This window comes from Microtus oregoni, unplaced genomic scaffold (genome assembly GCF_018167655.1).
Source record: "Microtus oregoni isolate MIOR12 unplaced genomic scaffold, Mior012 000002F_ref0000024, whole genome shotgun sequence".
In the NCBI taxonomy this organism is placed as follows: domain Eukaryota; kingdom Metazoa; phylum Chordata; class Mammalia; order Rodentia; family Cricetidae; genus Microtus; species Microtus oregoni.
The window spans coordinates 71,549,338-71,563,366 of record NW_024543061.1 but is presented as its reverse complement, the minus strand read 5'-3'; the positions used below and the strand labels follow the sequence as shown (position 1 = coordinate 71,563,366).

Below are 14,029 nucleotides of genomic sequence, written 5' to 3'. Positions count from 1 at the left end.
ATGTGAGGTCTAAGAGGAGTGTGTTACACGCTGCACACTGGTTTTTTAGGGCATGTTTTTATGGGGTACCTAAATAGAAAATCTCCTGAGATGCCTAAATAAATCATATAGTCTTTGTTTACCTTCAGTGGGGCTGTTCCAGGCAGAGTAGTGGGAAGTAGCTACCACCTCCAGTTTGTACAAGTTTTTAAAGGCAAATACCACAACTGTAATGTATATAAAAAGGCAGCTGTGGATAACTGCAGCAAGCAAGCCTTGTTTACAGAGGCAGAGAGATAACAGTTCAGTGGTCAGTTCTCATAACCTTTAGGTCAAAGACACACTATATAGGAATTTATGGATGATTCTGAGGTCCTTTTACTCTAGGAATTTATGGTTAATCTAAGTGACCAAAGACCTGTTTACTCAAGATAATTAAACAACTTAAAATATTAGGGATTTTCACAAGTAGGCATAATTATAGTTCAGTAGTCCACTAAACTCTAAATATTATCGTTCTGTGGCCGTCCCTTGGAGTTCTTGGTCTATTTCCGTTATGAGAGTGCTTTGAAGATTGATCCATGTGGGATGTGTCAATAATTTCTTCCTTTTAATGCCAAATAGTTACTACTTACTATTTGGTTAATTAGTATGATTACTGAATGCCAAATATGACAATCATTTCTTTCAAGTACCAAATAGTATTTTATAGATACAATTTTTCCATGCACTGAGTAATGATGTCTTGTCTGTTTCTGGGACCAAGAATTATGATATGTACCATAACTGCTCAAATATCATCAGATTATAGACATCTACATTTGCCTCTGGTTGGGTTCCAAGTCATATGTTTGGCTTTTTAAGAAAATGCCTTCCTCACCATCATCACTGTTTCTTAGAAATCATATTGCAGTGATCACATAAATGAGGCTCAGGTCAAAGCCTCATGGTTTGGCTGCTTGTCAATCCTTGGCTTTGCTGGAGTTTTGTTCTTGTTTGCATTCATTGAAGTCAGTCTGGTAGATGTGCCGTGATATTCCAGTACACTGCTAATTTGTTTTTCCAATGTCGAATAATGGTTGCAAGTACCTTTTCATGTGCTTATGTGATGTTCGCATCTCTCTGTGACAAAGAAAAGTCATCAGTGAAATGTTTAAATCTTTCATCTAATTAATAAAGATATTTCTCATTTATTGCATTTTCAGAATTACTTAATATTCCAGAAGTAAGCCTTTTACAATATATATGTTCATAAGAAATTTTGGATCATCCTGTGGCTTTTCTTTTTCATTACAGGTTATTTTTTTAAAAAATAGAAGTTTAAAACTTAAAGATGTACCATGTAACATTTTTTTCAAAAAAAATAGATTAAGAAAGAAGAGGAAAGAGAAGCATTGCATCATTCAACTAGTGTTCTTTAACACAAATAACAAACTTTAAAAAATGGAGGGCTAAATTATGGAGAGGGTTAGTTTGTTAAATGTACTTTAATTGTCCATTTCTCAATGTGCAGCCAAATTTTAAATTCTTTAATAATAAACAGCATGATTATCCACAAAGATGGGAGTCCTCCATAAATTTCAGCTGCTACCAATGTTTTAATTGCTGAAAAATTCTTGAGGATTGGGTTACCTAATATAACACAGGACACCCAACTCCATTTAGCTTCAGTGCTTCCTAAAAGTTTTGATCTTTTGCTACATTCTAAGTTCTGAAATATTCTCTTTAAAAATGTTCATTGTTTATCTGAAATTGAAAGTTAACTGAGTGTACTGTGTGTTTTATTTATTCAATATAGTAGCTTTGTTGGGGTTACTAGTATTACTGAATGCCAAATTTATTAAACTTAGCCTCAAATAAACAGCATCAGACCATGGAAAGGAATTGGGTCAATTTGCATCCTAGCAAACAGTAGCTCAGCCTAGATTAACTGTGTGTAGAAAAGAATGACCTCCTGAGAAGATAAACAGACACACAGCACCCAGGCTAAGGAACGGCAAACACACTGTTTATCAGACAAATTGAGGTTTAAGTTAACTACCTCCAGTCTTCATTTATTGTTCCAGTCTTCCTCACAAGACAGGCTACAACTTAACAAGGAAAAGACAAAGCCAGCGAACTCTAAACCACCAAGTGTAGAGACAAAACTACATCAACTCAGCCAGAAACTAACTGGATATTTCTCTACTTAAAATATCACATAAAATGGATACTACCTTAATGTTTGTAGCTGTTGCTGAGACCTTGGTAGGGATCTTAGGAAATGCATTCATTGCATTGGTAAACTTCACAGGCTGGATCAAGAATAAGAAGATTGCCTCTATTGATTCAATCCTCATGAGTCTGGCCATGTCCAGAATTTGTCTACAATGTATCATCCTATTAGATTGTATCATATTGGTACAGTATCCAGACACCTACAACACAGGTAAAGAAATGAGGATCATTGACTTCTTCTGGACGCTCAGCAACCATTTAAGTGTCTGGTTTGCCACCTGCCTCAGCATTTTCTATTTCTTCAAGATAGCAAACTTCTTCCACCCTCTTTTCCTCTGGATAAAGTGGAGAATTGACAAACTAATTCTCAGGACTCTACTGTTGAGCTTTGTCCTCTCCCTGTGTTTTAGCCTTCCAGCCACTGAGAATTTGAATGATGACTTCAGATCTTGTGTCAAGACAAAAAGGATAATAAACTCTACTTTGAGATGCAAAGTAAATAAAGCTGGACATGCTTCCGTCAAGGTATATCTTAACCTGGTCATGCTGTTTCCCTTTTCTGTGTCCTTGCTCTCATTTCTCCTCTTGATCCTCTCCCTACGGAGACACACGAGGCATATGCAGCTCAATGCAACAGGGAACAAAGATCCCAGCACAACAGCTCACATAAGAGCCATAAAAGCAGTAATCTCCTTCCTTGTCTTGTTTGTTGCCTACTGTCTGGCATTTCTCATAGCCACCTCCAGCTACTTTATGCCAGAGTCTGAATTAGCTGTAATTTGGGGTGAGATGATAGCTCTGATCTATCCCTCAAGCCATTCGTTTATTCTGATCCTGAGCAACAATAAACTAAAACAGGCCTCTGTGAGGGTGCTTTGTAAAGTAAAGGCTATGCTAATGGGAAGAAACTGTTAACAGCATGGACAGATCTGAATAAAAACTTCCACTTTCTAATATACAGTAAGACAAGATCATTATCTTTCATTCTGACGTGAATATTGGTTCTATGCAGTGATATTCTTTAACAGATTTAAGATTGAACTTTGGGAAATCTCAAGTACAGCGTTGCATGTATCTATCTCTGTTTCTCTTTACAGAGTTGACGTTAAAAAAAAAAAACATATCAAAATAAATTACAACAAATAGCCACAAGAGGAAAGGATGTTTTCATAGTCAGCTCTAAATCACTTCTCCAAATGCAAAGTTGCCTGACATATTCAAAATGACTGTAACAGCATCTTGCCATTGTTTGCATCCTTAGGAGAAAAAAGTGAGTTCATTTTTATGGCCCTACTGAGCATTTTCTTGTCAAATCATCGAACAGTGGTCATGACCGGAGAAGAATCAAGTACCAAGTGATGACTTTTGTTTTGGAGACAGGGTCTCATCACCACCGTGTGATTCTGACTAGCCTGGAACATACTATAAGGACTAAACTGGCTTGAATTCACAGTTGTGCCTCTGCCTCCAGGTGACAGGATTAAAGGTGTGCAACACCACATCTGGCTCAGGTGACAATTTTTAGCAAATGCTTTGGAAATATACAATATATGGGAAATTAACAGAGTATATACATCATTAAGATATAAATTGCAATTAATGTTATGTTAAATTCAAAAATTATTTAGGATTATAGATCAGTGGATGAAAAATATTCTAGGGTCAGGGCAGTAAGTTTTCCATAGGAACTTTCTGAAAAATAATTCCTATTGGCTGCATATTGAAGCAAATTTTTCCACAAAGAACACTTATAACTGCTTCTGGACACCTAGAATGTACCAGGCAGAGATTATAAAGATATCATAACCAGATATGGCCTTCAATGTTGAAAATAGTTATGCCAAACCTGGGTACAGACCTAAAGACTATGTCAGCATACTACATAGATACTTGTATTGCCATGTTTACTACAATGTTGTTCACAATAGCTAAGATAGGGAACAAAATTGTATATCCAACAACAAATGAATTAATAAAGAAATTATACATACACAAAATGGAATTTTATGAGATGTGAAGAAGAATTGAGGTATGTCATTAGCAAGAACATAGGTAGAATTGGAGATCTTTTTGATAACTGAAATAAGCCAGACCTTGAAAAAAAACAGCATGTTTTCTCTGAAATGGAGAATATATACTTAAATTAATGAATGGGTGGATACTGATATAGTATAAAAATAGAAAATTGACTTTTAAGGAGCATGAAGAAGTCTAAAGGAATAGGGGATAGATAAAGGAGAGCATAATAGTGATAAAAAAAAGCAAATATTGCATGCCCCCTCATATATGAAACCTAGATTTAAAAGTGTGAGTGTGTGTGTGTGTGTGTGTGTGAGAGAGAGAGAGAGAGAGAGAGAGAGAGAGAGAGAGAGGGAGAGACAGGGAGAGAGAGATAGAGAGAGAAAGGAGAGATGAAAGCAAAAATTTGACTGCTTAGAGAATAAAAAATACCAACAGGAAGAGGGATCTGGCAGGGGAGAGCAATGGCAAATAGTAATAATATGAGCAAAGTACCATGATTTACACGGTAGCAATGTCATACAGAAACCCATCATTTTGTGTGCCTACTAAAAAAGATAATTAAAAAAAAAGATAACCATAACTAATGAAGGGAAAGTGAAAAAAGGAAATGAAGAAAAGGGAACAATTCGGAGAGAAAGGGAAAATGGTGAAAAATGAAAGGAAACAAAAAGAAGCAGAAGAAATGTGGCCTGAGATGAGGGACTTGAGCTACAGAGACCTTGGTGTGGCAAGGCATGCCTGTGCCTCCAGCACCTGCTAGGCTGAGTTCACAGCCACTCTGGACTGTATAGCCAAACCTTATTTCAAAGGATGAGCGAGATCAAGGTGGAGGGGCAAAAGAGAGATTGGAGGGGGAAACAGAAGAGGAAAGTGATGAAATTATAGCACAATTTCAAACAACTAAAAATTTTTTTTTAAAGCAACAGGATAGGAAAATGGCCTGACAAGTAAGAAGCTGGGTTAACAAGTCTGGCTGCCTGAGTTCCCTCTCGCTAGGTTAAAGTTGTCCTCGCTCAAGAAAGTGGACTTACTTCCTGAGTGTGTTGATTGTTGCAAATCATGTGGAGATAAACAAAAAAGTGGAATGAATATTTGGATACCTTCTTTTACTGTAGCAATGATGACAGTTTCTCAGCTTTCTCTATAAGGGGTCAGTGAATGGACCACAGAAAGCAGAGCTGAATTCTTTTCTAGTTCTGTCCCTTGCATGCTCAATAGGTAGCCATTCATACCTTGAATGTCTAGGTATTTAACAGTGCTTTAGGTGCTAGAAATGCATATGAGGTATGATAAAGTCCATGGTCTTGTGTGAGATACAGTCACAGAACATACCATTGAAGACAAATAATAAGCCAATAGACATAGTTACAAACCATAATTATACAACTGATAGTAACTAAAGGTGAGGAATCATTTTGTACTAAATTAGGATAGATCTACATCAAGAAAGTAAAATCAGAGCTGGTTATCAACCTGATAAGGCTTGGCATCGACAGACTGGCATGCCTCTGACAGGTCTAGGTGGGTATTTCCTAGAATTAATAGAGAATGAAAGACTCTGCCCTAGAGTGAGCAATTTTTTCTGGTGGCAGCAAGAGACAAAGAGATCTGAGTTTGCTAGTGAATTAACCCCACTGCTGCCGTGTCTACTGTAATCCTTTGCTGACACTGGAACCTAGATTTCTTCTGTCCTTACTAAGTGAGATTGAAGAAGAGCAAATTCTCATGCATCACGCATCCCTTCAATACCAGACGGAAACTCCTCATAGACTGAGAAGCTACTGTGCCCTCTGTCTCAGTGTGCCAGCAGGTGTCTTTGATCCCGCAGTGTGCCTGCAGGTGTTATCATAAGACTACTCAGTCTGTCAGATATACCAAACCATGTTTGTACTATATGTGCTTTCTACCATCTGACTAGAAAACTCTGACTCACACAGACTGCAGTATCAGAAGTGGACTTGCTGCTATGGTAAACCAGACCATGTGGTTCTTAAGTCTTTAGAAGTGTGGAAAAAATTTCCAAAAGGAGTGTGGAAAAAATTTGTAGATGGAAGAAATACAAAATGTGTAGTAAAAGAAGGTAGTCATAAGTAGCAGCTAAGGCCATGTAACTAGTTATAGAAATAAGGATTATAATTTTATATTTCTGTCATATTTTGTTGTTGTGTAATATTCCTTTATACTGTGTGATGCTATGTCACTGTGATTGGTTTAATAAAAAGCTAAATGGCCAATAACTAGGAAAGATTTTCAGGACAGAGAGAATGCTAATAAAAGGCAGTCACAAGTCAAACACAAGGCAAGGACGATGGGCATTATGAAGATGAGATAATAGAGCCACAAGACAAAATGTAGATTAAAAGGTATGGGTTAATTTAAATTATAAGATTTAGTTAGGTATAATCCTAAGCTTTTGCCCAAGCTTTTATAATTAATAATTAGTAATAAGTCTCCATGTCATGACTTGGGAGCTGGATGATTGGACAGAGAAAAATCTGTTTACATTTTGTCATGAACACGTTTGTAAATGTATGTATATACAGGCATTAAGAAGAATTTTCCTCTCATTTTTTTACCATGCAATATAACAGTAATTGAGATAATATTGGTATTTAAGTGTTATAAATATATATTGTCAAATTTACTTTTTGAAGGATTAAGCACTTTTCAAGGGACTTAATCCTTTATTTTGGGGAAGGAAGATTATGTTGTTGGCTATACATTCGACGGTTATGTCATGTTAGGCAGAACGATGACTTTGTTTTTTTCTTCACTTGGAAATTAAGCATACCATTGAATTAGATATCAAGTTGATAAGGGATTGATTTTGTGATGATTAATTGTGGTTGCAACTATGATTGGATATGAAATTATGTAAAAGATTCCTGGAGTAGAGTGCAGATGCTAGACAGTTAGAATCCTAGAATAATTAACTGAGAAGGTATGGTGGTTTGAATAAGAAGGACGCCAAAGATTCATGCAATTAAATTCTTAGGGAGTGGCATTAATGAATTAGTGGGAGTGTTCTTGTTGGAGGAACTGTGCAACTAGAATGAGTTTTGAGTTTTAAAAGCCCAAGTCTAGGAGCCAGAGAGAAGGATTAACAGTTAAGAGCAGTAGATACTCTTGCAGAGGTCCTGAGTTCAATTCCTAGCACCCACATGTTGGCTCATAGCCACCTGTGATGGGATCAAATGCCCTCTTCTGGTATGCAGATAGAGCACTCATACACATAAAATACACAAATAAATTTAAAAAAAAAAAAGCCCAAGCCAGGCCCAGAGGCTCTCTTCTTCCTGTTTTCTGCAGATCCAGATGTAGAACTCTCAGCTTCTTCTCCAGCATCATGTCTGCCTGCATACATGCTTCTTGTCATTCTGATAATGCCTAAACTTCTGAACCTGTGAACAAGTCCCAGTTAAATGCTTTCCCTTATAAGAGTTGCCATGATCAAGATATCTCTTCACAGGAAAGGAACATTGACTAAGGCAGAGGATTAGAACCTTCCCCAGAATAGACTGTACATTCCACTGGCAGCGCAAATAGAAAGATGTCTGAGGAAAAAGCATTACTACCAACATTTGCTGTCTGCTCAAAAGTACAACTACTGTTGCTGCTACCATCCTTTAGTGACATAACAAGCCAACTTCTTGGGCTTTCCAAAATGGACTCAAAACAAGGAACTCTTCAAGAATCTTCCAGACTCAATATGTCATATCGTACCTGTTAAAGAGTCTACAGTCACAGACTGAGCAGCTACCAAGTTCTCAGTCTTTCCAATGTTCAGATAGCAGTTGTTGAACTAACCAGACAATATCATGGAAGCCAAACTAATAAATTATCTTTGTGCTGTATGTTTTTTAATTGCTCATTTTAATTCATAATTGCTCATGTGGAACAGAAGATAGCTAACACAGAACAAAATTTCAATTATAATTACTATAAAATGGTCTGGAGAAATAATATCAGAAAAATAACATCCTTAGTCATCTGAGAAATGCAAATCAAAACAACTCTGAGATTCCATCTTACACTTGTAAGAATGGTTAAGATGGAAATCACTGATGACAACTTATGCTGGAGAGGTTGTAGGGTAAAGGAACACTCCTTAACTGCTGGTGGGAATGCAAGCTGGTACAGCCCCTTTAGATGTCAGTGTGGCGATTTCTCAGAAAATTAGGAAACAACCTTCCTCAAAACCCAGTAATACCACTTTTGGGTATATATTCAAAAGATGCTCAATCATGCCACAAGGACATGTGCTCAACTCTGTTTATAGCAGCATTGTTTGTCATAGCCAGAACCTAGAGACAACCTAAATGCCCCTTAACCAAAGAATGGATAAGGAAAATATGGTACATTTACACAATGGAGTACTACGCAGCAGAAAATGGATGGAGCTAGAAAACATCATTTTGAGTGAGGTAACCCAGACCCAGAAAGACAATTATCACATGTACTCACTCATGGGTGGATTTTAAAGATAAAGCAAAGAAAATCAGCCAACAAATCACAATCCCAGAGAACCTAGACAACAATGAAGACCCTAAGAGAGACATACATAAATCTAATCTACATGGGAAGTAGAAAATGACAAAATCTCCTAAATAAATTGGGAGCATAGGGACCTTGGGAGAGGGTAGAAGGGGAGGGGAGAGACAGGGAGAAGAGCAGAGAAAAACGTAGAGCTCAATAAAAATCAATTTAAAAATTGCTATGCTGTAGATTTGGAAACTGTATCCAAGCTCTGATGGACTGTAGCTTTACCATGTAGCTCTAGGCTATAAAATAGCTTTAGTGTTTTCTGGCTCATACCTTTTTTTTTTTTTTTTACTTTGAAGATCATCTCAGACCTTCAAATAATTGTTTGTTCCCTCAGATTCTTCCTCAATCTTCCCCCTAACTTATGCCTTGCTCAACATAATTTTTCTAATGAGTAAATCTTTCTTGCTGCTTACTATGCGCCAGGCACATAAATTTAAATATTAATGTATTCAATTCTTAATCCTTACTTAAACCCCATTAAATTAGTTGTGTTGTCATTTCTGTATAACAAACATGAGAATTGAGACAGAGATTTAATTTGGTCCAAGTCATTGAGTTAGTGTGTGATACAACTGAGTTTGAACTCCCACTATCTGGATCCAAGTTCTATTCTCTTAACCAGCTGCCAAGTTCCAAAGTACTTGGGTGATAGGAACTTAGTAACAAAGAACATTCTGAGAAAAGATGCCAGGTTGTAAACCTAAGATTTGTGTGTATTCCTGCATATGTATGTTATATGTCAATAAAAAAAATACCTTAAAAAAGAGAAAAAACGATGACAAAGTAAATGCAAAGCACTCGGGAGGAAATGGTTGAGATGTTATGTTCTCTAAGTATATTTTCTCTAACACTTTGAGTTTTTAAATTGATTTTTTTCTGAAGCCATATACTCCTTACCTACCATATGGCTATTTAGAAGCAACATGATTTTCTCCTCTTTAAGAAGTTGCAGAGGGGGACTGGAGAGATGGCTCAGAGGTTAAGAGCACTGACTGCTCTTCCGGAGGTCCTGAGTTCAATTCCCAGCAACCACATGGTGGCTCACAACCATCTGTAATGAGATCTGGTGCCCTCTTCTGGCCTTTGGGCATACATGAAGGCTGAACACTGTGTACATAATAAATAAATAAATCTTAAAAAGAAAAAAAGAAGTTGCAGAGGGCTGGAGAGATGGCTCAGTGGTTAAGAGCATTACCTGCTCTTCCAAAGGTCCTGAGTTCAATTCTCAGCAACCACATGGTGGCTCACAACCATCTGTAATGAGGTCTGGTGCTCTCTTCTGGCCTGCAGACATACACACAGACAGAATATTGTATACATAACAAATAAATAAATTAAAAAAAAAAAGAAGTTGCAGAGATTCACAGTTTGCCTGTTGGATGATTATTCTTTTAAACACTAATAAATTTGTCTTCTTTTCCTGAGTTCTTTCTTAAATTATTAACAAGACCAAGATCCTTGAGAAAAAAGCCATATCCCCAATAACACATGACACTGTAGGGGAGGTTCCCCAACCTTTTCAATAGCAGAAAATTGTATGTATTTGACTTCTTCCTTAAACAGTTTTGCCTACAAGGGCTAGATGGCTAGTCAATCTAATTCTTCTATCCTTAAGCAGACATAGTTATGGCTGTGGTCTCTCTCTCCCTACTTTGTAATCTATCACATTTTTGTGTCATAAGACAAAACATATAGATATAACCTACTGTGAATTTCATTCCAGGCTAGTCACTTCAATGGGTATGGGGTAACTCTACCTCAGATCAGGAAGGTAATCAAAAAGTTAGAATGATAAAAATTAAACTTCTATAACCAAATATATTAAGATCAATATACTCTTCATTGTCATTTTTAAGATTTATTTTTTTATTTTTATTTATGTATATACATGTGTGTCTGTGTATAAACATATGAGTGCAGGTGCCCACACAGGACAGAAGAAGATTTTTTTGGTCCACTGGATCTATAGTTACAGGTGGTTGTGAGCCATCTGATATGGTTATTGGAAACCAAACTTGGGTTCTCTGCAAAACAGTAGGGACTTTTAACCTCTGAGACATCTCTCCAAACCCTGAGTTTCAGCGATTTTGAAATAATCCCCCTGGCAGAGACCTGTTGTCAGCACGGGGGATGAAAAGCATTGTTGTTGCTCTTTAGAAACTCAGAACACAATAGAAGATGGTACGTGGACACAATCACGATAAATGTAAGACAGAGAAAGAAAGATGTTTTAGCCATGTGTGGTAGGGCTCGCCTGTAACACCAGCACTTGAAAGACAAAGGCAAGAAACTCGGGAGTTCTAGGTCATGCTAGGCCATATTAGGGTCAGGTTTGCCTGGGATGTATAAGACACTGTCTCGAAAAGAATGTGCAATTAAAGCTGAAAAGACGAGGGGTGGTGACTGGGTATTAGGGTACAAGCTCACAGAGACCTGTCATGTGATTTGGACTGTGGAGGAGAACGGGAAATCAGAAGAGAATGCACAGCTAATTCTACACACACATCCTGGTATTTCAGGGGGGATGGACAGATATGGACCAGAAATGGAAGTCAGTTCCAGACTAGGAATGATACTGTGAGCAGCAGATTGAAGTGGAGTTTGCTGTTCATTGTACTGATAATGAGAAGAATGTTGAAGGAGTAGTGCGGACAGGCATCGCTTTCTCAGCATTTCAAACTAACATAGGCACTCGTTGACACTGTAAAGTTGTGCTTACAGATGAATAGTATCTCCTGATCAAGAAATTTGTTTCAATGTGAGCAAACTTCACATTTCTCAGGGGGACTAGAAGATACCCCAATATGAATGAGAAAAGAAATGGAAATTCAAACTTTTAGCAGAAGAAAGAACTAGAAGACTGGTCAACTTTAAACAAGCAAGAACAGTAGCTGGGAACTTATTGTAAAACAAAGAAAAAAGTGATGTATCTGGTTTATCTGTTAATGTTCTGCCCATTCTTTCACCCTGTGTAACATAAGGCAGTGTTGTTGGGATATGACCTTCACTATGGGGACTGCATGGTCCGACTAGGGGGTAATTCATAGGTAAACATAGGAAATTAGTATCCATTATGCTGCATGTCTGAGTTATAGTATATTGTGTCTTATTTTTACTTTACTTCCTTCTTTTTTCTAGGCTTTAGGCAAATGTTGTCATGGAAAATTGGGAAATATCACTGTAAATGATCCCAGTCTTCTTGCAACATATGCAGACATTTGTCTCTTCATCCTCTCCTAAGTCGGTTTCAAACGTTTGTAAACTCAACTACAGTTTATGTGTTGCATACATTTTGCCTTGTGCAATTCCCCCAAGGCTACCTACAGAGTTAACAGATTACTTTAGTAGTTGGTAGGATAAGGGGGGGGGGGGGTGGGAAGAACAGTGAGATATGCAGGCTGCTCTGATCAGATTTTCAGATTGTCCTAACCTCTCCATTAACGCTAATGCTAAAAGCAAGAACTTTAGAACCTTAGTGGGGGCCATTGTAGTGTTCGTTTTTATTTTCTGCTTTTTGAGCTTTCTGCATTCCACATGTTAATGTAATCTGGAAAGCAAATATCTAGGTGAAATACAGTCGCTACAATGACTGTATTGAGTCTACTAGTTGCCAGAGACTTGCCTATAGTCAGTTCTCTCTCTCTCTCTCTTGTTCTCTCTCTCTCTCCCTCTCTCTCTCTCTCTCTCTCTCTCTCCCTCTCCCTCTCCTTCTCCCTCTCTCTCTTCATCCCTCCTTCCCTTCCTCCCCCAATCCCCCAACCCCTCTATCTCATTCACTCTCCCTCCCTGTCTCTCTTCTCTCAGAAGCTTAGGGGCCAGAGTGGAATACACATGCTATGTTTCTTCTATGTTTATTCATGAAAAATATCTGGTAGGTGAATTTCCTTATATAACTTTTTCTAAGCTACAGTAACCAAGATTCCCAAACTGGCGGGGAGAAGAGGATTTCCAACCACACAAATGTGCTGTATGTTTTCTGTTACAGTTCTGAATGCTAAAATTGCAAGATGTAAATGAGTTCATTCTTTCTGAAAGCTGTAAGGAAGACTCTGTTGTGGGCTTTTGCCCTTGCTTCTCGTAGTCCTGGGGACTCTCTTAAACCCAAGATAAAGGTGGCAAAATGACACTTGGGCATTGAAATATTGTCAGAGAAGCTCACAATGTAAGTATCTTCTTGAACTAAGAAAAAGCTGATTATTGATAATTTACTCACTGTTAACAAAAATATTACCATTGCTTTTAAAAACATGTTGAGCCATCAATCAATTACTAACATCTAATGTAACTGCGTAAACGAATGCAGACAGATTGTAAAAATATATACAGCTTTAATGGTGAAATAGACTTACAGAACCACCATTCAGTGGAGACCAGGAAAGCAGCTGCAAGAGCTGAGAGCACGCCAGATTTATAGGTAAACATTAGCCCGAGGCGAACACGCCCCCTAAGGAATGGGACTTATCACTACAATCTAAGCACCTGTAAAACTCAAGAGCAAGAGATCAGTATTCTCTATGAAAAGCCATAGTCCTAGAAGGAAAACAGGAGCCATGATATACATGCTGGTGATTTTATTGATGCTTTGAGCTGGAGGAAAGGAAGGGCCAAGTGGTTTTTACTCTTCTGAAAGTTCTCAGTTATTCTCTGAAACAAAGGGAAGGACTTTAGGAGTCAAATAGTCATAAACATGTATGCCTGATACCTTCACTATCCAGTAGGCTCATTAAAATACATTATATTGCTGGATGTCATGCCCTATGTCTGTGTCCCTAGCACTCCGGAGGCTAAGGCAGGAAGACCATCGAATGTGATTTTAATTTGGACTGCATAGTGAATTCTAGACCAGCCTGGGCTACAAAGTGAAGCTCTGTCTCAAAACAAGCAAATAAACAAACAAACACATTAAGAGAGAGAACAGGACAAGGGAGTGGGTAGGAGAGGGGGAAAAGAAGGAAGAAGAAAGAGAAGGGAGATGATAAGAGAGTGAGAACTTGGGAACACATTAAATTAATCTAATGAGAGAGAGACTGACAGCACAGAAGAAAAATTTCTGCTGTCAGAAGGAAGAGGGCCTTTGATGTATAGATGTGAGGCAGGTAGAATCATGGCAAGAACACATGGGGAAAGAGTGTTAGAGAGAAAAACAAGATGCAAAACTCAGATAAATGAGAAAAACATGAGGAATTTAAAGAGCAATTCACTAAATGGCAGAGTTTAATTAGTCCCTAGGAAATAGTTGGAGGCTATCTTTAGCTGCCTCTCCTTT

General features: G+C 37.8%; 1 protein-coding gene across 1 annotated transcript; it reads left to right on the top strand.

Annotated features, from left to right (window-relative positions):
- Positions 1–2,178: 2,178 nt before the first annotated feature.
- LOC121436485 (taste receptor type 2 member 7) lies at positions 2,179–3,111 on the top strand (the record flags this gene model as incomplete). The annotated part of the gene is made up of 1 exon (XM_041636439.1): positions 2,179–3,111. A coding segment is annotated over one exon (933 nt), but the record flags the coding sequence as incomplete, so codon positions are not given.
- Positions 3,112–14,029: the final 10,918 nt, after the last annotated feature.